This window comes from Odontesthes bonariensis, chromosome 4, assembly GCF_027942865.1.
Source record: "Odontesthes bonariensis isolate fOdoBon6 chromosome 4, fOdoBon6.hap1, whole genome shotgun sequence".
Taxonomy (NCBI): domain Eukaryota; kingdom Metazoa; phylum Chordata; class Actinopteri; order Atheriniformes; family Atherinopsidae; genus Odontesthes; species Odontesthes bonariensis.
Genome location: NC_134509.1, coordinates 20,477,162 through 20,499,920, shown reverse-complemented (window position 1 = coordinate 20,499,920; position 22,759 = coordinate 20,477,162). Strand labels below are relative to the sequence as shown.

At 44.0% G+C, this 22,759-nt stretch overlaps 2 protein-coding genes across 7 annotated transcripts; both read right to left on the bottom strand.

Annotated features, from left to right (window-relative positions):
- Positions 1-450: 450 nt before the first annotated feature.
- On the bottom strand, positions 451-5,696 carry LOC142378657 (THO complex subunit 4-like). Of its 3 annotated transcripts, none has more exons than XM_075463420.1 (6): positions 3,230-5,696; positions 1,588-1,743; positions 1,363-1,510; positions 1,226-1,274; positions 940-1,117; positions 451-859 (listed from the first exon to the last, which is right to left on the bottom strand). In XM_075463420.1, the coding sequence occupies exons 1-6, from the start codon at positions 3,443-3,445 to the stop codon at positions 839-841; spliced, it is 768 nt and encodes a 255-aa protein (XP_075319535.1). In that variant the 5' UTR covers positions 3,446-5,696; the 3' UTR covers positions 451-838. The 3 variants fall into 3 exon arrangements, with proteins under 3 accessions (XP_075319535.1, XP_075319536.1, XP_075319537.1); XM_075463421.1 differs by having other exon boundaries at positions 940-1,114; XM_075463422.1 differs by lacking the exon at positions 3,230-5,696 and adding an exon at positions 2,835-3,223.
- An 87-nt stretch (positions 5,697-5,783) lies between these two features.
- On the bottom strand, positions 5,784-22,000 carry scrn2 (secernin 2). Of its 4 annotated transcripts, none has more exons than XM_075463413.1 (9): positions 21,779-22,000; positions 20,966-21,128; positions 17,025-17,206; positions 16,408-16,607; positions 16,108-16,323; positions 15,811-15,976; positions 13,319-13,499; positions 7,648-7,804; positions 5,784-6,176 (listed from the first exon to the last, which is right to left on the bottom strand). In XM_075463413.1, exons 2-8 carry the CDS (start codon positions 21,125-21,127, stop codon positions 7,652-7,654), a joined length of 1,260 nt encoding a protein of 419 aa, XP_075319528.1. In that variant the 5' UTR covers position 21,128; positions 21,779-22,000; the 3' UTR covers positions 5,784-6,176; positions 7,648-7,651. The 4 variants fall into 4 exon arrangements, with proteins under 4 accessions (XP_075319528.1, XP_075319527.1, XP_075319530.1 ...); XM_075463412.1 differs by lacking the exon at positions 21,779-22,000 and adding an exon at positions 21,348-21,753; XM_075463415.1 differs by lacking the exon at positions 21,779-22,000 and adding an exon at positions 21,212-21,328.
- Between the last annotated feature and the right edge of the window lie 759 nt (positions 22,001-22,759).

Below are 22,759 nucleotides of genomic sequence, written 5' to 3'. Positions count from 1 at the left end.
GCCTGTAGAGTCTGAGATGTAGCTCTTGGGTTTTTGACCTTGCTGGGACGTCCACTCCTGGGAAGATTGACAGCTGTCCTGAATGTTTTCCACTTGTGAATAATCTTTCTCTCTGTAGAATGATGGACTCCAAATAGTTTGGAAATTGCCTTATAACCCTTCCCAGACTGATGGGCAGCAACAACTGCTTCTCTAAGATCATTGCTGATGTCTTTCGTCCTTGGCATTGTGTTAACACACACCTGAATGTGTTGCTCAGCTGAGGTTATATGTATGCGATTTTAACACTTGATAGTCAAATCATTTTTAATACTCTGCTATAAAACCTCAGAATAGAAAGGGGATGTATTTTGTACTGTTTGATAATAAAGTATTTCACGAATCCCACTTTGTTCTGGCATTATAGTGCTGGTTTAACTTGAATTTCCATAAATCAGACAGTCAGTAAAAGACAGTTCAATTATGTACATTTATGTAGAAATTTCTGAACAAGTTCACATCACAAGTATTCAGCATCAAGTGACAGAAGTGATTTACATCATCATCTAACACTGGAATAAACAGCCCGTTGTAGAATAATGCCGACATTATTTAAAAAGGGAAAAAAAAAATATCAGATCACACTGCGAGTTTAAGGCAATTAACTGTTTATATACATAGAGGATAATCCTCAAAACACATTAACCCCCCAAAAAACCAATGTCATAAAAATACTAAAAAACAAAACAAAGAAAACCGTCCATATAATAAAATGGTATCAGAACATAATTGCATTGAATTCTGAGTCGTCCTCTTCAGTTAAGACTGAAAACAATGGAAAATGGATCCTCAGAGCCTCTTAACTGGTGTCCATCTGACACTGAAAGAAAAATTTAAATAGGATTTTAAAATCATCTCCATACAGTCAGACGCATACATGTGCAACAAAAAGGTACACACCTGAGCGTTGTACGCATCCAACTGAGCATCCAGCTCCTCTGCAGATAGCTGGGGTCTGTTTCCTCCGCCGCCGCCACCTCCCCTCCCTCGACCTCTGAAACCTCCACCGTTGCCACCTCGCCTCCTTTCAAACCTGGGCTGACCGAGCCGGCTGCGGTCAAACCCTTTGTTTGAGCTGCTAATAGGTAAAAAAACACACAAAAAAAAATAGTTAGAAAGATGTTTCTGGTTCACATATTTGACTTTTATATGCCTATGATGCCCCGTCAAGAGCATGACGTCTTACCTCTGTGTGCTGGTTTCTGAAGTCACTTGTTGGATTTTCATGGGGCGGCCTGAAAAAAAAAAAAAGCAAGTTAAATCAATGAGTATTTAAGTTTATGCTCTTCTTTCAGTGCCCAGCATACACGGCATGGGACTCACCATCAAGAGGCACACCGTCATAGTGCTTCAAAGCTTTGAGGGCATCTGCCTTATTAAAAAAGTGGACATCCGCAGTTCCTTTACTACGACCAGACCGGTCATAGTGTATCGATGCCGTCTTTAATGCTCCAAACTCTGCGAACAGCTCCTGGAGAGCAGAGAAGAAAGCGTGAGCGACGCACGCGGCACACGGTGTGAGCGAAGTGGATCAGTTTACCGACTTACCTTGATATCCGAGTCAGACACGCCAAAGTCCAGGTTAGAAACCAGCAGCTTGCCACCGTTTTCTACAGTTCTTTCTGCTACTTCTCTCGGTCGTCTTTGTTCGTCGACGTGCTCCTCAAACATGTCGTGCTGCCATTTGTCGGGCAACTCTCTGGGCTGCAGGGAGAAGAAAATACAGATTTTATGTAAGCTGCCAAATATTCACAGATATGGCATGTGCCCCACTACAGATGAGCAACATACCAACACTGAAAGATGCTATTAGTCTATTTAGCTTGTTATTTTACAGCCATATTGTCCCTTTGTATCTTTTTTTGCATCATGTTCATCTCAGGTATATTTTTGTTGTTTAATGCCCATCTATTGTCACGTTGACCTACTTGTTTTTTCCCCCTTTTGTCTATTCTTGTAAACACATTTGGACTCAGTTTCCGTTTCTTTGGGTTCGCAGCGACCCTTTTTCCATATTTTTGTCATCATTTGGTGTATTTTCTTTGCGGTTTATTTGTTAGCAAGATTATGCAGAAGCTAGTAGACCAAAAATAATCATATTTCAGGCAGAAATGGAGCAAAAATCCTGTTTTCTTATAAGTCTTGACCGACCACTCACTTCTTTCTGTTTCCCTCCGAGCAGCTAGAGCTTCTGAAGGTGTTTTTAAAGTAGTTTTACTTTGGACATCAACTGCTTTTCACCAATTATCGCTCCAGTCCTTGTATCTGACCCTTTTCAGAAAGATGTGGGTCTTTCTAACCCACTTAGCCCTAATCTACGAACCATTCAAACATAAAAAAGCCTCCTAACTCGAGGGATGAACCAGTGTTGTCTCTACACATAACAACTCAGCACAGAACCATCTTCCATGTCTGCACAGGTTTCAATAAATCACCCTTTTCCTGTTTTCCTGGACACGCTATCTTTTTGAAGACATTTAAACATCCAACTACAGTCAGTTTCCATCTTTCTTTGGTCGTGTTGCACCTCTTCGGAGCAACTTTTCTTTCATGTGCGGTTAGTGCATCTATCCTATCACCTACAAGTTGGTGAGCACAAACGCTGCTTACAACATGCCTGAAAGTTAGAAAAGCTGCTTCTTTAACCAGTTTGTGTGTCATCTCAAATGTTTGAAGAGAAACAGCTGGATCATCCCCCCCCCTGAATCCCAGCTCCCTATCAGTCTCATCAGAAATTAGGCCCCTTGGAGCAGAGCTGAAACCAAAAATGACTCCGGCTGGTGTTTTACGGGTACCTGAATGGCTGAACCCACACGCTTTCTGTACACCCAGCATGATAACCACACAGTCCTGCAACAGGGAGTGTTTTTATTACTCCACCTGTTGATTCTGGTTGTTGTAGCAGCTGAGGAGGAAGGAAACATGGTGATAAATCAATAAGAGTTTGACCTAAAAATCTTAGTGTGGATGAGGGAGTTAAATCCAGTTAGAAGGTGGAATGAATATCACTTTCAGATCAATCAGAGCTCACTTCTCGTTATTCCCCCCCCAACTCAACCACACAAATTGGATTAAAGATAAAACAATCCGGGGCACTATATAAGCTGATTACTGTTTAAACATGAAGGAAGCCATCGTTATAATACTTTCAGCGCCGTTTGGCCGCGTTTCCGGCGCCTCTCGTTCATACCCTGGTATACGGCGTGGGTCTGTTGTTCCGCTCACGGTTGAAGTTACTCGGTCGACTCCTCGCCGGCGGCCTCGACGATCCACCGGCTCGGGCTGAACTTCCACCCCGCCTGTACGACCCTCCTCCTCCTCCTCCTCCTCCGCCGCCGCCGCCGCGGCCATCTTTCTTACTCATCTTGATAATATCGTCAAGAGACATACTCATCTTATCGGCCATTGTGGCTTTTGGGGGCTTTAAAGCGAACGATGGAGGCGAACAAAGAACTTCGAGCGTCGAGCAGCGGTTGTTTCCCAGCTGATCTCCGGTGGCGCGATGTTGAAACCAGCGGAAGATGCGTAAACAGTTTGCGGAAGTTGGGAGGCCAAACGAAGCGCCCACGGTGCCTCGCGCCTCTTCCTCTGGGTTTTTATGTTACTCTGAGTCCTAACATTTCTACTGCTGCCATCTCATGGTGCCAGGTGATTCCTACAGGCTTCACCGAGGATGCTGCCTGTCCACCTCAGAGTAATAAGAAATCATTGTTTTGGGGGAGGAAATGGATTATAAAATTAAAAAAAGGACTTTGATCTGAAACCAAACTTATGAAGTCACCATTATCTCTAACAATAAATGACATTTTCACTGGCCAGCTCCTTGAAAAACAATGATCCAACAGGGTGTGGCGAGTCAGAACTGAGGCCTCTTACCTTTAATAGTTTAATAGTTAATAGTTACCTTTAATTAAGCAACCTGCTGTTCATTAACTAATTCATCCGTCAGGAGTCGACAGCTCATTGAGAAAAAAAAAATCATGTTTTTCAGGATTAATGAAATGAGGCGAAGAAAATAAGGAAACAATACTCCTCTTATTCGGTTTTACCGAAACTAGAGAGTCCATCTAATAACTTCCTACACGAAGTTCGATTTAAACTACAATTCATGTGGATTCTGGCATGTTCTGTCAATGTCATTATGTATGTGACTTTTGGACGCCATTTCAAAGTTAGTGTCATTCAGTCATGGATATCTGGGAAAGTTGGGGTAATTTTCTTGTGAATAGCTGGATTTTTACGGATCCCCGTATCAACGGATGGAAAAATGAGATCAAAAACAACTGCAAAGTCTATTCATTACATGAAAAAACTAAAAATGTCGCAATACTTTTATCCTTACTGGACTGAGACCCCCACTTTGGTTACCACAAACTCTTTTGAAGCCGCTTCAACATTTGTAAAATTTCTGTGACTTTTTGTTCCTTAAAAAAGACCGAAAGTAGTTACAGTATCTTCCATCATATCCTCCTACTTTGATTCATACATCCTTCTAGCCCTCGACAACGGTGACAAACACCAGTTGGAAAATGTTCTTTTCAGATGCATTATTCGTAAACCTGACTATGAGGGTCTCAGCATTCATTGAGTCTCTTTTGCTTAGACAGGTTTCTAACTTAGTGAAATGACCTTGAAGTATCTCATGTTCACATTACCAGCCTCTCCCAGTTTCTTGCATCTGACTTTAATGTCAGGGTTTGTGGGTTGTTGTTTTCCCTCCCTGCTCTCGGTCTCCTGTTGCTGCTCTCAGACTGGCTGAACAATGATCCGACTCACCTGTGCTAGACTGACTTGCCACCTTCTTAAATCCTGAGTCAACTATCCAGTTGGTGCCAGTTTGTCTGCGTTGCTGTTCGGCCAAAAACTTCACGTCTCAGTGAAGAAATTCTTCAGTGATCTGTTAATATTTTTGCCTGTTCCCATGCCTTCATCTTCTTGCTTCTTGGGTTTATTTCTGTGACTGGAGACCTTAACCCAGGGCTGCTTACCTGTTTAAAGGAGGCTGATCCAGCCAGATGCCTGTAGGTGTTTCAGTTCGTACAAATATACCCATCTGTTTGGAAAAAGAGGGCAAATTGTAAAAGATTAGGTTCATTTAGTAAAATTATGGCTCCATTAATGTAAAATAGCCAAAGCAGGGTATGTTAGGGCTTCACAAACGGCTAACATAGGTTAAACGGTGTATACGTATTGTATGTATGAGCTTTTAACCTTAGCTTGGTTTCACAATGGGTTCTCAATCAGTCATTCACACACAGCCAGTGGAAGTTGTTCAAAGACGCCTGAACATATGGAGGGGCTGTGGACTGAGTCTGCAAACCTTGCAATTAGGGGGGAGTCTATTCTTCCGACAGATGTGTGCTCTCAAACAGGAACTCAGAGCTCAAGGTCTCAAAAGTCAAGATGGTTTCTAATCTAAAACTCAAAAGGGAAAATAAACCAAGAGGTGAAATCATAGTGGCAACATCAATTTTTTTATGTATAATCTGTGCGAAAAGCTTGTGTGATTATTTAATTTGTAGAAATTCTTCTTACTCTTTATGGTCTTTTTACCCATCCGCTTAATAAAATCTGGAAAATCTTAAAAACATGTTAGAAACATGTTCAAAACTGTTAGAAACCCTGAGGGTAGGTCATCATGTGTGGAAATTTGGACCTGGGGAAGTCGCTGCTAACATTTATTTGCATTTTTTGACCTGCAGCCCCAACGTCACTGTGATACAAAAAGCTTGCGACACACTCAGGACAGGCTATGCACAATCTTTATTACATCTTTCCCTACTGGAGGCCATCACACAAACGAGCACCCTTTCTTCAGCAACAAACAAACAGATAGTTAAAAACTCACAGTTTCTGTGCAACATCACACAGCTCTACATAGGCGCCTGTGTAGTCTACATCAGTATGCTCACTAATGAGGTGCAGTCATTGCTCCCTGGGTGATACGGATGATAAATATGCTCCAATCACAAGTGCAATTGAGACATTTAGTCTGTGTTAATGATGGAATGGGGTCAGAGATGTGTGTTGCCAAAGTGAGGCAGAGGCAGATCAGACGAGAAACACAGGAGTTTTTAAACAGTCCCAGGGCCTTCTCCTGCCACGCCATGAAGGTTAGTGGTGTCCACCTGAGGGCGCTGTAACACAGGACAGATAAAGGCTCCTCTGTTAGAACCTCCTATTAAAACTTCAGTCACACACAAATAATCACTTTCAAGTATTAGGACAAGATCTTAAAATTAAATAAATCTAACCTCAAATGAACAACAACGCATGACATGTTACACTGGCTCATTATTTATGGAACAAAAACTGAGACAAAGCACATAATCAGTGTGTGAAAAACTAAGTGAACCCTTCCTCCTTCCACAGGAATTAAGAGGGTAAGTAGCAGCCAGACGTTGCTGATCAATGCACTGATTAATTGATCATCAGTCAGTGTGAGCACCTCTATAAAAGCAGAAGTTCTGCAGCATTCAGGTGTGTGTTAACACGATGCCAAGGAGGAAAGACATCAGCAATGATCTTAGAGAAGCAGTTGTTGCTGCCCATCAACCTGGGAAGGGTTATAAGGCCATTTCCAAACTATCTGGAGTCCATCATTCTACAGAGAGAAAGATTATTCACAAGTGGAAAACATTCAGGACAGCTGTCAATCTTCCCAGGAGTGGACGTCCCAGCAAGGTCACCCCAAGGTCAAAAACCCAAGAGCTACATCTCAGACTCTACAGGCCTCAGTTAGCATGTTAAAGTTAAAGTTCATGACAGCACAGTTAGAAAAAGACTGAACAAGTATGGCTTGTTTGGAAGGGCTGCAGGAGAAAGCCTCTTCTCTCTAAAAAGAACATGGCAGCACAGCTTAGGTTTGCAAAGCTGCATCTGAACAAACCACAAGACTTCTGGAACAATGTCCTTTGGACAGACCAGACCAAAGTGGAGATGTTTGCTCAAAATGCACAGCAGCACGTTTGGAGGAAACCAAACACAGCATATCAGCAATAACACCTCATACCAGCTGTCAAGCACGGTGGTGGAGGGCTGATGATCTGGGCTTGTTCTGCAGCCACAGGACCTGGGCACCTTGCAGTCATTGAGTCCACCATGAACTCCTCTGGATACCAAAGTGTTCTGGAGTCAGATGTGAGGCCATCTGTCCGACAGCCAAAGCTGGGCTGAAACTCGGTCTGATAACTGACAACATCACACAGAAAACCATTACTTCAACTTATTGCTGCTAAAGGTGCTTCTACAAGCTGTTGAATCATGGGGTTCACTTAGTTTTCCACACACAACTTCTGTGTTTTGTCTCAGTTTTTGTTCATTTTGTAACGACACAGTGTAAAATGTTGTGTGTTGTTGTTCACCTGAGGTTGGATTTACCTAATTTTAGGAACTGGTAAGAAACAGATGTTTTTTAAATTATGACCATTATGATTAAATACATAAATCCTACTAATTAAAATAAAAAACTTTATTTTTTACAGCTGTAAATCTGTTAACCAGTAGAACTATTAGGTGTGTTTTATTAAAGCAGTGCATGTCCACTGACTTTCTTAAAATCCAAACTTTTTCATCTACAAAAGAACTTTTTGGCTCGTTCATGCCCACCTTCTCACTGGTAGAACTTAATCTCTGTGTCCACACAATCAAAGAACAAGTCCCCCAGTTCGTCTCCAGGTATCTCTCCACTGAGCATGGCTGAAATCTCGCTCAGACACTGCGACTCCAGGTCTCTCAGGATGTCATAAACGGCTAAACCTTCATCCTGAGACAGACACACAACACAAAGAAGTCAGAAAAGGGGCAGGTAGTAACCTTTCCAGTTCTATTTAAGCACCATTGATATATGAGCCTTAAGATATTCTAAAGCACCTGCATTAGGACATAAACTAAGACCTCAGAGGGAGGTGGAGAAGAGAGGTGTCAGTCTGATACATTATTAGACAAAACTCAAGGACTGCATGCCTTTAGCGTGTCAGTACACATTAAAATCTATGATAGAGAAATTCAGAGGTTTACAATCATTTTGGATGCCTGTATTTTATTTCTCTGAGCCCTACTGCTGGTCTTCAGACTACAGTCCTGAGTCTCATTCAGCCAGACATCCAAGGTGGGAGACGCAGTCTTAATACCAGCAATTACACACCTGCTCTTACAAACACGTCTGTTTCCTCTAAAGCCAAACCTACAAACTCTTTGTGCCAAATTTAGCTGCTCTCCAAACCACCGCTCAATAGCACAAAGTTACATGAGAACGGTGCACCATAGTTTTAATGGAAACTGATGAGATACGTGCACCAAATTGAATCAAATAGTCCCCCTGAAATGAAATCTGTTGTTTGAATATTTGTGTCTGCATCTTCCCAGAAAATGACAAAAACTTTGTTCTGTTGGTGTTTTCTTGGTGTTAGTTAGTGGAAAACATAAAATAAGGACTCAAGTAATCTGATCAATATACTGAAAAGTTTATTGACCCTCATCCTCACCTATGGTCGCTAACCCTAAACCTCACCCTATGGTCACTGACCCTAACCTATGGTCACTAACCCTAACCCTCACCTATGGCCACTAACCCTCACCTATGGCCACTAACCCTCACCTATGGTCCCTAACCCTATCCCTATGGTCACTAACCCTAACCTATGGTCACTAACCCTAACCTATGGTCACTAACCCTAACCCTCACCTATGGCCACTAACCCTCACCTATGGTCCCTAACCCTAACCCTCACCTATGGCCACTAACCCTCACATATAGTCCCTAACCCTCACCCTATGGTCACTAACCCTCACCTATGGCCACTAACCCTCACCTATGGCCCCTAACCCTCACCTATGGCCCCTAACCCTCACCTATGGCCACTAACCCTCACCTATGGTCCCTAACCCTCACCCTATGGCCACTAACCCTAACCTATGGTCACTAACCCTAACCTATGGCCACTAACCCTCACCTATGGCCACTAACCCTCACCTATGGTCCCTAACCCTAACCCTATGGTCACTAACCCTAACCCTCACCTATGGTCCCTAACCCTAACCCTATGGTCACTAACCCTAACCTATGGTCACTAACCCTAACCCTCACCTATGGTCACTAACCCTAACCCTCACCTATGGTCCCTAACCCTAACCCTATGGTCACTAACCCTTACCCTATGGTCACTAACCCTAACCTATGGTCACTAACCCTCACCTATGGTCCCTAACCCTATGGTCACTAACCCTAACCTATGGTCACTAACCCTAACCCTCACCTATGGCCACTAACCCTCACCTATGGTCCCTAACCCTAACCCTCACCTATGGCCACTAACCCTCACCTATGGTCCCTAACCCTCACCCTATGGTCACTAACCCTCACCTATGGCCACTAACCCTCACCTATGGCCACTAACCCTCACCTATGGTCCCTAACCCTCACCCTATGGCCACTAACCCTAACCTATGGTCACTAACCCTAACCTATGGCCACTAACCCCTGAAATGAAATCTGTTGTTTGAATATTTGTGTCTGCATCTTCCCAGAAAATGACAAAAACTTTGTTCTGTTGGTGTTTTCTTGGTGTTAGTTAGTGGAAAACATAAAATAAGGACTCAAGTAATCTGATCAATATACTGAAAAGTTTATTGACCCTCATCCTCACCTATGGTCGCTAACCCTAACCCTCACCCTATGGTCACTAACCCTAACCCTCACCTATGGCCACTAACCCTCACCTATGGTCCCTAACCCTAACCCTATGGTCACTAACCCTCACCTATGGTCCCTAACCCTAACCCTATGGTCACTAACCCTAACCTATGGTCACTAACCCTAACCCTATGGTCACTAACCCTAACCTATGGTCACTAACCCTTACCCTATGGTCACTAACCCTAACCTATGGTCACTAACCCTCACCTATGGTCCCTAACCCTATGGTCACTAAGCCTAACCTATGGTCACTAACCCTAACCCTCACCTATGGCCACTAACCCTCACCTATGGTCCCTAACCCTAACCCTCACCTATGGCCACTAACCCTCACCTATGGTCCCTAACCCTCACCCTATGGTCACTAACCCTCACCTATGGCCACTAACCCTCACCTATGGCCCCTAACCCTCACCTATGGCCACTAACCCTCACCTATGGTCCCTAACCCTCACCCTATGGCCACTAACCCTAACCTATGGTCACTAACCCTAACCTATGGCCACTAACCCTCACCTATGGCCACTAACCCTCACCTATGGTCCCTAACCCTAACCCTAACCTATGGTCCCTAACCCTAACCCTATGGTCACTAACCCTAACCCTCACCTATGGTCACTAACCCTAACCCTATGGTCACTAACCCTAACCTATGGTCACTAACCCTAACCCTCACCTATGGTCCCTAACCCTAACCCTATGGTCACTAACCCTAACCCTCACCTATGGTCACTAACCCTAACCCTCACCTATGGTCACTAACCCTAACCCTCACCTATGGTCACTAACCCTAATCCTAACCTATGGTCACTAACCCTAACCCTATGGTCACTAACCCTAACCCTCACCTATGTTCACTAACCCTAACCCTCACCTATGGTCACTAACCCTCACCTATGGTCCCTAACCCTAACCCTATGGTCACTAACCCTAACCCTCACCTATGGCCACTAACCCTCACCCTATGCTCACTAACCCTAACCCTCACCTATGGTCACTAACCCTAACCCTAACCTATGGTCACTAACCCTAACCCTCACCTATGGTCACTAACCCTAACCCTCACCTATGGTCACTAACCCTAACCCTCACCTATGGTCACTAACCCTAACCCTAACCTATGGTCACTAACCCTAACCCTCACCTATGGTCACTAACCCTAACCCTAACCCTCACCTATGGTCACTAACCCTAACCCTATGGTCACTAGCCCTCACCTATGGTCACAGAGCTGGGTTGTGACCAACAGGATTAGTTTGCGGATACAAGCGGCTGAAATGAGTTTTCTTTGGAGGGTGGTTGGGCTCAGCCTCAGAGATAAGGGGAGGAGCTCGGAGAAGAGCCGCTGCTTCTCTGCATCGAAAGGAGTGACCTGAGGTGGTTCGGACATCTGGTTAAGATGCCTCCTGGTTGGTGGAGGTTTTCCAGGAGCACAGGTTAGGGCACAGCCAGATCTCACTGGAGGAAAAATAAATCCCTTTTGGTCCAGGAATGCCTTGGGATCCCCCAATTAGGAAGAGGGATGTCTGGGTTTTCTTCCTGGACCTGTTACCCTGCGACCTGAACCCTGATAAGCAGAAAATAATGGATGGATGGATGGATGGATGGATGATATAATGAAAACAGAAGCACGTTTCATAATTTTCTCAGCGTTGCATTCGTCATTTGTCATTTAGCAACTTAAAATTCACCATTTATTTTAGGAAAGTGCACTCTGGATGGAAGTAGATAAAAAAAAAACTGGAAAATTTAACACAATAAAAAGATCAACAACTGTGCAGACAGTTCGTTTCAGTGTAACTATTAATTCCAACAATTTGTACACAATGTGACGAAGCCTGTTAAACAGGGTCGCCTGACAGCGGTGATGAGCCGGTGCCACTCGGTGCTCTGCGGACAGTAACAGTTGAAACTTTAAATCCTTTTTTGAGTCACAAAAACTGCCCGTTCCAAACAAGAAATGCTAGTTGGCTGCAGTAAATGACACATTTACAGCCCAGTTTTAAATCAAATAAAATGTCAAAGAAGTTCATCTGATGGGGTCTTGAGTATTTCAGGAGGCGGTCGTCCTACAATCAGGTCAACATTCCCAGTCGGGTGACATACTGGACCCCAAATCGTCCCCTCCAATGCGCTCCTCACTTATAAAAGTTATCAAAAAAGCGTCCGCTAAATGTATGTAATGAGATTTGTTGATACTTTATTACTATTTTTCAATTCATAAAGATTTAATCACTATTTTTGAACAGCAAACATTTGATTTATTTGTTACTTACACTGTTGAGGCGGCTGTCCTGACATGATACACATCAGGCTTCATGCTGCAAATGATAAATGATGAATGCAACACTGGCTTTGATTTAATCAAACTTATCTCAGTTTTTTTTTAAATAAATCCATTTTCCCCGCACAGTATTTCAGGTAACACGCATTTCCATCATCCACGTTATATTTCCTACTTGGTGCTGTGGTCAGTGCTGCTCTTGGTTTGGATCCAGGCTTCAGGCTCTGTGTGGAGTTTGCATGTTCTCCCTGAGCCTCTGTGTGTTTTCCACAGATTTCTCCAAAAGTCAAAACACATGCACGTGTTTTAAATCAATCAAAGTGAGCGGACATCATTTCTCGTGTCATTTCCCTCTGTGTCGGCCCAACCCTGAACAGGAGGAAGCGGATATAAACGATGGTTGGTTGGATATTTCTAACTTCTACTATTGCCAACTAAAGCTCCCTGCAAACTGATCCACGTCTGTGCTTCCCCCCCGATGAACACTGTGATATGATTGAAAGCTCTGGGAGATCCGTCTCCTGGTGTCTCACCATTAGCAGCAATAATTTAGAAAATAAATTAGAAAACTAAAGTTTAACCTAAAGTTCCAAAGTATGAAATCTACTACAGTCTTTAGATGTAATTCATAATTCACACACAGACGTATGATGAACATGTTATAATCAATGATCCTGTAGATTCGACCCCCCGACCATGTTAATATAGTAGCCCTGCAGGGACAAACAACCCCAGCTCCAGAGCTTTTTTTAGTGGAAACTCTAGTTTTGGGTTAAGTGTGGGACTGCTGGGTCCTGCTGGGTCCTGTGACAGTGTGTACACTGGTCCTAAAAAGGAAAAAACAACCTTCTTTGTACTACAAATGAACATGGAAACACAATGAGCCCTGCTAAGGTTTGACCATTCAGAGGTTTTTGAAGCTGTAGCCTTGTTATGGTGGCTAATATCTTGCCCGTCTGTGACCTGTGGGTCATCTTGTAATTACACGAACACTGTAATCTCAGACAGGACATCAGTTAAAACGCCTAAATAGAACATCTCAACTTGTGTTGCAGTAACCCTACTCTTTGGCTCTCAATGTGCACTTGTAGTGTTTATGTTTAGTCTACATTAATGACATGTGTCATGTCTGCACTGACAGTGACCTGCTCTGGACTGGAAGTCTTTGTGCAGGCAACTCGCCTGTAATTTATCAGCAACAACTCAACCGGGTCAACACTAGGAACGAATGTGTAATTCCAGCACAGCCAGGATCTGTGCAGGACTATCATTGACCTAGGTCATCCATCAGTGCCCACCGGCTTGGTCTCCATGGTGATGAGGGCCACCTGGTGGGCCTTGTACAGGTCGTGTCTGCGGTCCACCCGGCTCTGGAAGCGCGGCTGCTTCCTGACAGGATCGTCTGCGCCGAATTGTGGGGAAACCACCCTCAGCACTGGGGTGGGACAGTCCGAGAAGATAAAAGGCTTGAATATAGACCTACCAGGGCGTGGGTGGGGTGGGTCGAGAGGGAGAGAAACAAGAAAGAGAGAAATGTGGACTCAGAAAACCCCATCAACCCAAACCAGAAGCAGAATATAAGAGAAGCAAAGACAGGAAGTCTCACTCAGTGGGGTTACATGGCACTGAAAGAATCGGATTAAGGGCTAAATTACAATAAGACTGAGTTATTAAGTTCATGTATACACCTTAGTTTGACTAAAAATTGGACCAGATCGGATTACTCACGATCGGATTAAGACCCCGAGATAACTCGATTGAAAGTCACATTAAACCTGTTTGTAGACGCTGAAGCACGTGGTGAATTGGACTTTGAGTTCTGCGCATGTTCGAGATTTTTTCCCGGGGTCGTGACCCGGAAGTCAAAGGAGACGATATTACTGTTGTTGTCGTCAGAAAGAAACAAACAACGTGATGGAGAATGCTCCGTTGTGCATCACGTTTGTGCAACAAGCAGCTCATCACAGACTAAATGTAGAGGGACGTAGCTTCATCTTGCTCTTCGTTCTCCATCTTTCTCCAATGCCTGAGTTTGTTGTTGATGTTGGTGGTGAAGAGGTCAACAGGAAGTGGCTCTATTAGCAATAGTTGAAATGGGTACAGCGCCACCTATCATACCGGGGTATGACATGCTTTGAGCCCATGATTCGATTAATTCACCGCCATGTATCCAAGGATAATTACCCTTGTTCAAATAAGGAGCATAACCCAACTATAGCTATAATCGAATTAAAGGACAAGACCGTTTTTTTGACATTGGGCCCTTGATTTCACATTATAACATGATGTTCTACTCACCCCTGCTTGTTGTTGGTAATTTGGAGCTGTTCCGAAGATATTCGAGAGGCGTCTCGCTGCTCTCTTGAGATATTCGGCCATGAAACGGTTTCCTATGGGCAACGTTATATAGGCACAAACTATGCTGTTTATAATTTATTAATTACTGTACACTAGCACTGATAACGTGGAGGTGCGTCGCTTACTTAAAAAAATCCGGGTTACTGTAATTTTGAATTTTTGTCGTAAAGTGGGTGTTACTGACGTCATCGTCGTGCTACTACCACAGACAGCCCACAGACCTGCTGCCTATTTATTCATTCGGCTAAAATTCAAAATTACAGTAACCCGGATTTTTTTAAGTAAGCGACGCACCTCCACGTTATCAGTGCTAGTGTACAGTAATTAATAAATTATAAAAAGCATAGTTTGTGCCTGTATAACTTTGCCCATAGGAAACCGTTTCATGGCCGAATATCTCAAGAGAGCAGCCAGACGCCTCTCGAATATCTTCGGAACAGCTCCAAATGACCAACAACAAGCAGGGGTGAGTAGAACATCATGTTATAATGTGAAATCAAGGGCCCAATGTCAAAAAAACGGTCTTGTCCTTTAATCTCATCATGTAGACCCACTGATGGTCACGGCTGCCATTAGAGTTGTTTTAACACATGCGCTCCAGAAAACTTCTCAACATTTTCAAGGGTGGCTGCATGTGAGAAGGCAAATGTCCACAGTATTTGTCCTGTACTATTTGCAGTTTACCAAAGTTAGTTTCCAAGTAATAACCTCAGAAAATGACTGAGTGAGACCACGTGAGAACACAGCAGGTAATCGTCCGCAGGATCTTTCATCGGAAGGGATAGCAGACCATTCTCATGGCGCTGTAACCAAACTCTGTCATTGCTACAGCATATATTTTGCATCACACGCCGCCTCCTCTGGGCTCCACACAGCTGTCATTCTGAAGTATTTCAGCATCTTAAGAGCAGCAACTGTAAGGAAAGTCTGGAGTTTTTCTCCACACATTCTCAAGGAATTCCCTTGAGGTCATGTGTGAAAACAGCTGAGAAAATGCATCACTTCCAGCAGGTTACAGCACAGCAAAGTGAACATTTCTGCACCAATATCCAGTATTCCTGGAATGTCTTTAAATCCAGTTATTGGTTTATTTTACACGTTGGTAATTTTTCCCAACATCCTCAACATCTAGCAGTAAACTGATGTGTTATTACTTTTTAAATAAATTGTTTTTACACAGATACTGTAGATACAAGAAGCCTTCTTAATCAGATCAGTTACTCATGATGAATTTACATCTGCTTTTTAGGGCAACTTCCTTAGCAGAGCATTATCAAACTCCATTAGAATCAGAAACCTTTCATTCCAAGACATAATTATATTAAATATATTTGAATCAATAGAAATTACCATTCCGTACATGAAGATATCTTGGTATAAACACGTCATTGCTGCGTTCACTGTATAATTCTTATGTTTGTAATCGACAAACCTGGAGGGGTCTGGGGTGGCAGTGAAGAAGTGGATGCAGGGCAGGCTGGCGTCTCTGGGCAGGACGGACACCATGCTGCCTGTGGTGCAGAAGCCTCCAGAATCCATGCAGATGCCACTGGGTTTATCCCTCAGGATGGACATCATCACCTCTGCTGTCACTGAGCCTGAGAGCCGAGGCAAACAGAGAGAGCCAAACAAAACATTTACATTAAAAATTAACTTTAACAGACATTGAGAATTGACAGAATAATGAATAAAAAGTCCCAGCGTGTCCAAAGGCGTTTCAGATATCTACCATCGTGCTGTTGGAGGAGCTCTGTGCCTCCCTTGTAGCGCTGCTTGGCCAGCTCCATCCTGGCAGGAGGGTTTTCGGGGCTGAACACCTGAGAGAAGTTGAAGTCTCCTTGGCCGTCCCACCAGCCCTGAGCCTGGGCCACGCTCCGCAGCTCCGGGTGCTCTGCTGAGATCTCAGTGCTGATGGTCAGCTGGTTGGAGATGTTCTTAACACCCTCTGAAAGGAGCAGGTGCACATTTGCTTTTCAACACAAGGCCAGTTCAACAGTTAGCGCTCAGAAATGTACGCCTCCATCCATACCTGAGACTTTCTGCGCCACCCAAAGCCTTCCAGCAGTCTCCAGCACCCAGGCCTCATTGCGGTCCACCAGGAGGAAGGTGTTGTGGTAGCTGAAGGGCTCGGGATCCTCCCTGCACTGCCCTCCTTGGCCGTGCTGCTCCAGGAGGTCGGTGATCACTGTCAGCGCTGCCCAGGCGCTGTCACCACGCTCCAGCCCCAGCCTGAAGACAAAAACACCTGCTGTGGATCTGATTTTTGATCAGTTGGTCTTCACAAACCATGAAGACACGCTGAGTTTTTTGGCTGTGTTCACACACTGTGCTGCCATGTGTTTGGGAGGAAGTGCCGCTTGGTTTGAGAAAGACTTGGCAGCACTTCACACCGGTTGAGCTTTCTTCCCAACACAATGATGAATTGATATAAGCTACGCTTCCACAGTACATACAGCTCCTGTCATAACATGTATGTGACAATCTACTCCCACTCTGATCCTGAGAGGATTAAGTTGATATTTCTACTGGATACACAAAATACAAACTGTATTTAATGAGGACACAGTCAGCAGTCAGATTAAATTTCCTTCATTAGATAAGCTGTTTTGTATTCACACAGGTTTTGAGGATTATCAAAAGGCTCACCGAACAAAGTCCATGCCCAACAGGGCCTCTCCTGGAGCCACAGTTTCTCGGGTCCAAACTGCCTCATTCCCTATGCACACTCCTTGGTCGTTGGCTCCCATTTCAGCACCCCACATCCAGGCAGGTTTGCTGAGGACGACAGCATGGGTCTGTTCCACCTGAGAGATCAGGGTGTACGTGCACTGCAGATAAAAAAAAACACACAAGGCTGTTTACACTGAACTCAAACCATACAGATGACTTCAAAGCACATGCTTTGCATGAAGTATGCCAAGCATGGCATCACCAGTGTTTTATGCTGACTTAATACAACTTCAGTTAATCGGTAAGATTACCTTGGCCGTAACTTTCCGCACTTATATTTGCCACTACAAACCCAAAACATCTGTGCTGTAAGCAGAAAGATGCATTCGTTCTAAAGATGTGTGAGGCAGACAGAAAGGTTGCTGTGTTAAGAGAGAGTTTAACATTCTCAAAGATAGATGTAAGCTTTATCAAATTCAGACACACATATTGACAGAAAGAAATAATCTTCTTATTTTTTCCTTTCAGAAATCAAGAACATAAACGAGTTATCTATGAGTTAGTAGCCGTTTCCTGTCAAAGCTCAGCCACTTCTGCTGTCTGCTGAATCTACTTTTACATTTAAAGGTGCCATGGCATGAAAATAAATGGAGGCTTTTATATATTTTTATAGGCTTTAGTGGTCCCCTAATACTGTATCTGAGTTTTTTTTTCTCCCAAATTCTGCCTTGGTGCAGAATTACAGCCAGTCCCAAAAATGAGCTTTCCTTAGGATCCTCAGAATGAGCCGTTTAGGGTCTGCAGCTTTAAATGCAGAGAAGGAGGAGAAAGGCGGGGCAAAGATGATAGCTACTAAAACTAGCGAAACCTGTTGAAATGAGCTTACTTTGACAATATGACGAACTAGTTAGTGAACAACTCTCCTAACACAGTCAAACATCAAGCAAGTGCTACACAAGACACAGCAAAAAAGGGGTGCGTGAAGGGGAAAGCAGGAGTGAGGATTTTGACATTCTAATCTGATTGCTCTGGTTTGCAAAGATGCACATAGCGCTAGTCATTTCAATCAGGGGAAAGGCAGATATCGTGCGCGCCATAACACCAACAGCAGGACGGCTATCAAAACAAAAAATAAGTACACAACACTCGCGTTACAGTAAATGAGGTGTCCACTCGCAACGACACAGAGAGACTGACCGTTTTGACTCTGGAACCATGTATGAATCATTATCCTGATGAAATGCACTGAATTTGCGGATTCATTGTTCTTCAGGAAGCTTGAAATAGGGGGTTTTGGTCTAAAACGAGCGAGCTAACCATCTCATGGGCATGCAAACACCTCCCACAGCCCAGTTGGCAGAGATAAGAGCTTGCTAACATGACACACGCATACCTGATGCTATTAGCTGCATAGCTAACGATACAGACACTTTCTTGTGGTAACAAGCTATGTAACTATACTGTACATACAGGAAAGCAACACAATTATAGAGCGTTAAATTACTAACTCTCGGGAATGAGATCCTTCCCCAAGTGAGGGACGAATGGAGCAGGAGATTGACAGGCGGATCGGTGCTGTGTCTGCAGTGATGCGGGCTCTGCACCGGCCCGTCGTGGTGAAAAAGGAGCTGAGCCAGAAGGCGAAGCCTTCGATTTACCGGTCAATCTATGTTCCTATCCTCACCTATGGTCACGAGCTGTGGGTAGTGACCGAAAGAATTTAGTTCGAGAGACTGTCTGCATTTCAGTAAAATGTATTTGTAGCATTTTACCCACAGAACTTTCCCCAAAGATAAAAGAAACAGGGGCGGTTGGACCAGGGAGCAATGATCAAATTGACACTTTTTTTTTTTTTTTTTTAGTATTTTTTTGTATTTTTTGGGGCTTTTTATGCCTTTATTGTATAAGACAGTTGGAGAGAGACATGAAGCAGGGGGCAGAGAGAGAGGGAAGACATGCAGCAAATTGCCGCTCGGTGCGGGACCTCTGTACATGGGGCGGCTGCTTAACCCACTACCCCACCGACCGCCCCCAAATTTACACTTATTATCAGTGCGCGCTGCCACCTGCCGACAGCTGCGCCTGTTACGATGTTTACTGCTCGGAAGCAGGGGAGTGCTCGGTCTGCTCGGTCTACACAGCACGCAGTGATACGAAGGGAGAGAAAATAGCGCCAAGCGATTGTGAGGTCTGACTTTTTCTGGATGAACGATTTTGTGATGCAAATGTATTACTCTTTAGAACGCATATTGTTTTGAGAACCAAAACGCTTTATTTTTGTGACCCCAGCCAACGAGCCGGACTACCTTCGTCAACGCCAAAACGAGGCTGGAACTCGGCTCACAGGACGCAGCAGGGGGTAAGAAAATGTTCATAAATAATATTGCTAGTATGGGATGTCATACAGCTTCATGTCAAAAGAGGCGAACTATCCCTTTAAGATTGGGCCTTTTTCAAGCCAACAGTGAACATGAAGAGTGGAGCTGGTTGGACAAAAATATGTGTATTTGTGGCCTAATATCTATTCAATTATTGGATCAGTTCCAAAAAGAAGAGTGAGTCTAGCTAAAGACTCCATAGTGAATCTTGGGAAAAAAGTATTAACAAAGTAGAAATGGATGCATTTAAAGCAACAGATATTTCAGAGCCAGCACCAGGCAGACATCTGTTGTATTGCACTTCCACATTGGCTCAATATCTGACAAAGTGTGATGACATCAGTCTTTTCTATACAACATTTGGTCAAAATGCATCTAAGGAGGCAGAAACCGCCTCTGCTGTCATGTTGTTATGCTAAAAACTCATTGATGTGAAGCTGAGCTGAGCTGCTCTGATCTCCCTTCCCGCTGCTTTTCTTTAACCGTTAACAGGAGAGGATATTTCAACATACATTCTGTGTGTAAATGTTTAACCGCTCTGACTCCAGTCTCAGGCTGTTATTCTGAAAGCCAAGTTAGTTGTTACTTGGATCATTTCTTTGCAAAGATCTTTCTGCAGAACAGGTCTTTCACACAGGAGACCCGTCATATCACCACCATAGAAGAGTGTGACAACAAGTGGAGGTCTAAGTGGCCGTGGATGCTGTTTTATGAGTTTGAGGGTATTTATTTAAATGGAGGATCATACTTGTCAAGTAAGAACAGGCTACAGCAAGTGAATCCATCTCTCCAGTTGAGTGTCCAATCCCAATCTCCCTCTTGGCCCCACTCTTTCGTTTAACAGGAACAAAGCGCGCCTCGTCTTTAAGGAATAAAAGTGTATTGGTCATCTAGCCATCAAAATGGCCTCCAAAGTGCCAGCTGAGCGGCTACATGACCACAATTACTAAAAACAGCACTTGAGAAGTTTGGAAACCTTAAAACTATCTCTTGAAGTACACTGATTTTTGTTACGCACATTCACCTCGGACACAGTGTTTGTGGCCTCTTCAACAGGCCAACAAATGAATGTGCATGGCTGTGCATGTGCAGGGCTCACACAGAGATCCGTCTTTATGATAGTAGTGTCACATCCTACCACTGTAAGGGGAGCCACAGAGGCCTTTGACCTTTGCAAAGCAGCAGGGGTAGGGCGAAGGGAGGAATCTGGATCAGACCTAAGATAGGTGAAGTGAATTTGGTATTTTTGAAGGCAGAAAGCAAGAATAAATAATGGTGTTGTATGTCCTAGTTGGAATCTGTGTAAGAAGAACTAAAGCTTAACTTGGTGCCACTTATAGCTCCTTGAAAGGTAATTTAGCCAACTGGTACAGATGCAATATGCTGCAAGATGGTGGTTGGACGGCATTCGAGATACAACCTCCTACTTGACCAGTAAACATCAGTCATTATTACACTGTTACTTTAAACTCAAGCATGATGTCAGGAATAACAGCAGTGGTGGTGTTGTGGGTCTGTGAGAGTCCTGGCTGGCTTTACCTCCAGCATGGAGCCTGGAGGGTGAGATTCTGCAGGGTAGTAGGCCACCTCCTGCACCTCATCGCGTGGGCGGTCCGAGTTCTTCCCAAAAATCACATGGTCATCACGGGAGCCGGGGGGCAAGGAAACAAAACAATCACATGACACGGGAGCCTGAGCCATCCTGCAACACACAAGAGAATAGCATAAGAAAAGAAAATAGCAGTTCTTACTTCTCTGAGGATGCAAAATAAGCACCAACTCAACTGCTTCGTGTAAACAAGCTGGTTTGAAAGCAATCATAAGAGTGTTTGACATCCAACACAAATGTGTGTGAGCCTCCTCCCTTTAACCATAATGTGCATGTGTGGAGTGAGCAGGAAGAGATCCCTCCGTTCCCCACCCAGCTTCTTCCAGAAAGTCAGATCTAGCCGGTGCACTGCCCATCCCTTTCACACAGGGATTAAGGCGGCAGCCTTGTGCAGAGCACTTTATTCACAGTAATCTCCATAAATCCCCCCGCCACGTTGCTCTATTATCGCTCCCTTCACGCATTTCCCACCACGAATCGCTTTAGGTCCGGAAATAATGTCGCCAAAAGTGCGCAGCCCGCAGAGGCAGCAGCCTGTTGGCGGAGCTGGGTTTCAGATCAGGGTTTATTACAGAGCCGAGGCCCACTGTCACTCCCCGCCGCGTCTCTCCGGAGCAGCGACGCGCTGTCGCTTCGTGTCGTTTCGCCGCTATTCTCGGGGGCTGAGTGGGAAGTTGAATTTGAGTGGATAATAACATGTACACTACAGCTAATCAGTGAATGCTGCTGCGGAAATTGTTTACCTTTTTTTTTTTTGCACTGGTGAGAGCGGGCGGCCGGCTGGGAGAAGGCAGGGTTGTAGATACGGAGTCACGTGACGGAGAAATCCGAAGGTCTGTACTTAAAGGTCTCGTCTCGTCTGGCCACAAGCACAGCTCACCGTCTCACAGAGCCCAGTCCACACCTGTGCAAAGCAGGCCTGAGCGATGATGCAGCTCTTCATCATGAGTCTACCTCCCCTCCGTCTGTTTATCAGAGCTGCAAACCCGCAGCAGACATGATACTTATAATCAAGTTCATGGAAATCCCTGCTAACTCCTGCACGTTTATGCACACCAGGGAGAGATATTCAGTTTTCTTTAATATTTTTTTTTTTTAAAGCCTGCATCCAAGTGTAATTAAATCCACACATGAGTTAATGTCTGTGTGACTAAAAGGCTGAGCTGGACAAACCTTCAACCCTGCAGTTATAAAGGTGCACTCCACAGTTTTTACACAAGATTAGGCAATGCAACCGGTTGGCTCGGGGGTCGTGGGCCTCATGGGAGTCCAAGCATGTCCAATGAATGCATAATTCATCTTTCATTAAGTTTGCTGCCTACAGTTATGAAAGTAATATGAGCCTTTTTTATTCTTTATTTTTTAACTTATGTAGTCCTCAAGATATACTGAAAGCGTCTAACCAAATTTGAGTTTGTCTTTCAATTTAAATGACCAAAATACATATTTTACAGGGATCTAAAAATGTAATTTCTGTTGATGAATTTACCCCACGTCAGGGGTAAGTTGCACCATCTTGAAGTAAACCTGACAACCCAACTGAATCTGAATCACAGTTAAGATAGTTTACTATTAAAAAAACTAATTTAGGTATAGATTTACCATTTCTTTTCTTTAGGATAACTTAATTTACATAAAACCTACCAAATGAAGTCTAAATTTAAATATCTTCAAATATTAGCGTTTCTGAAACAGCATTTTAAACTTCCCCAGAACAGATTAAA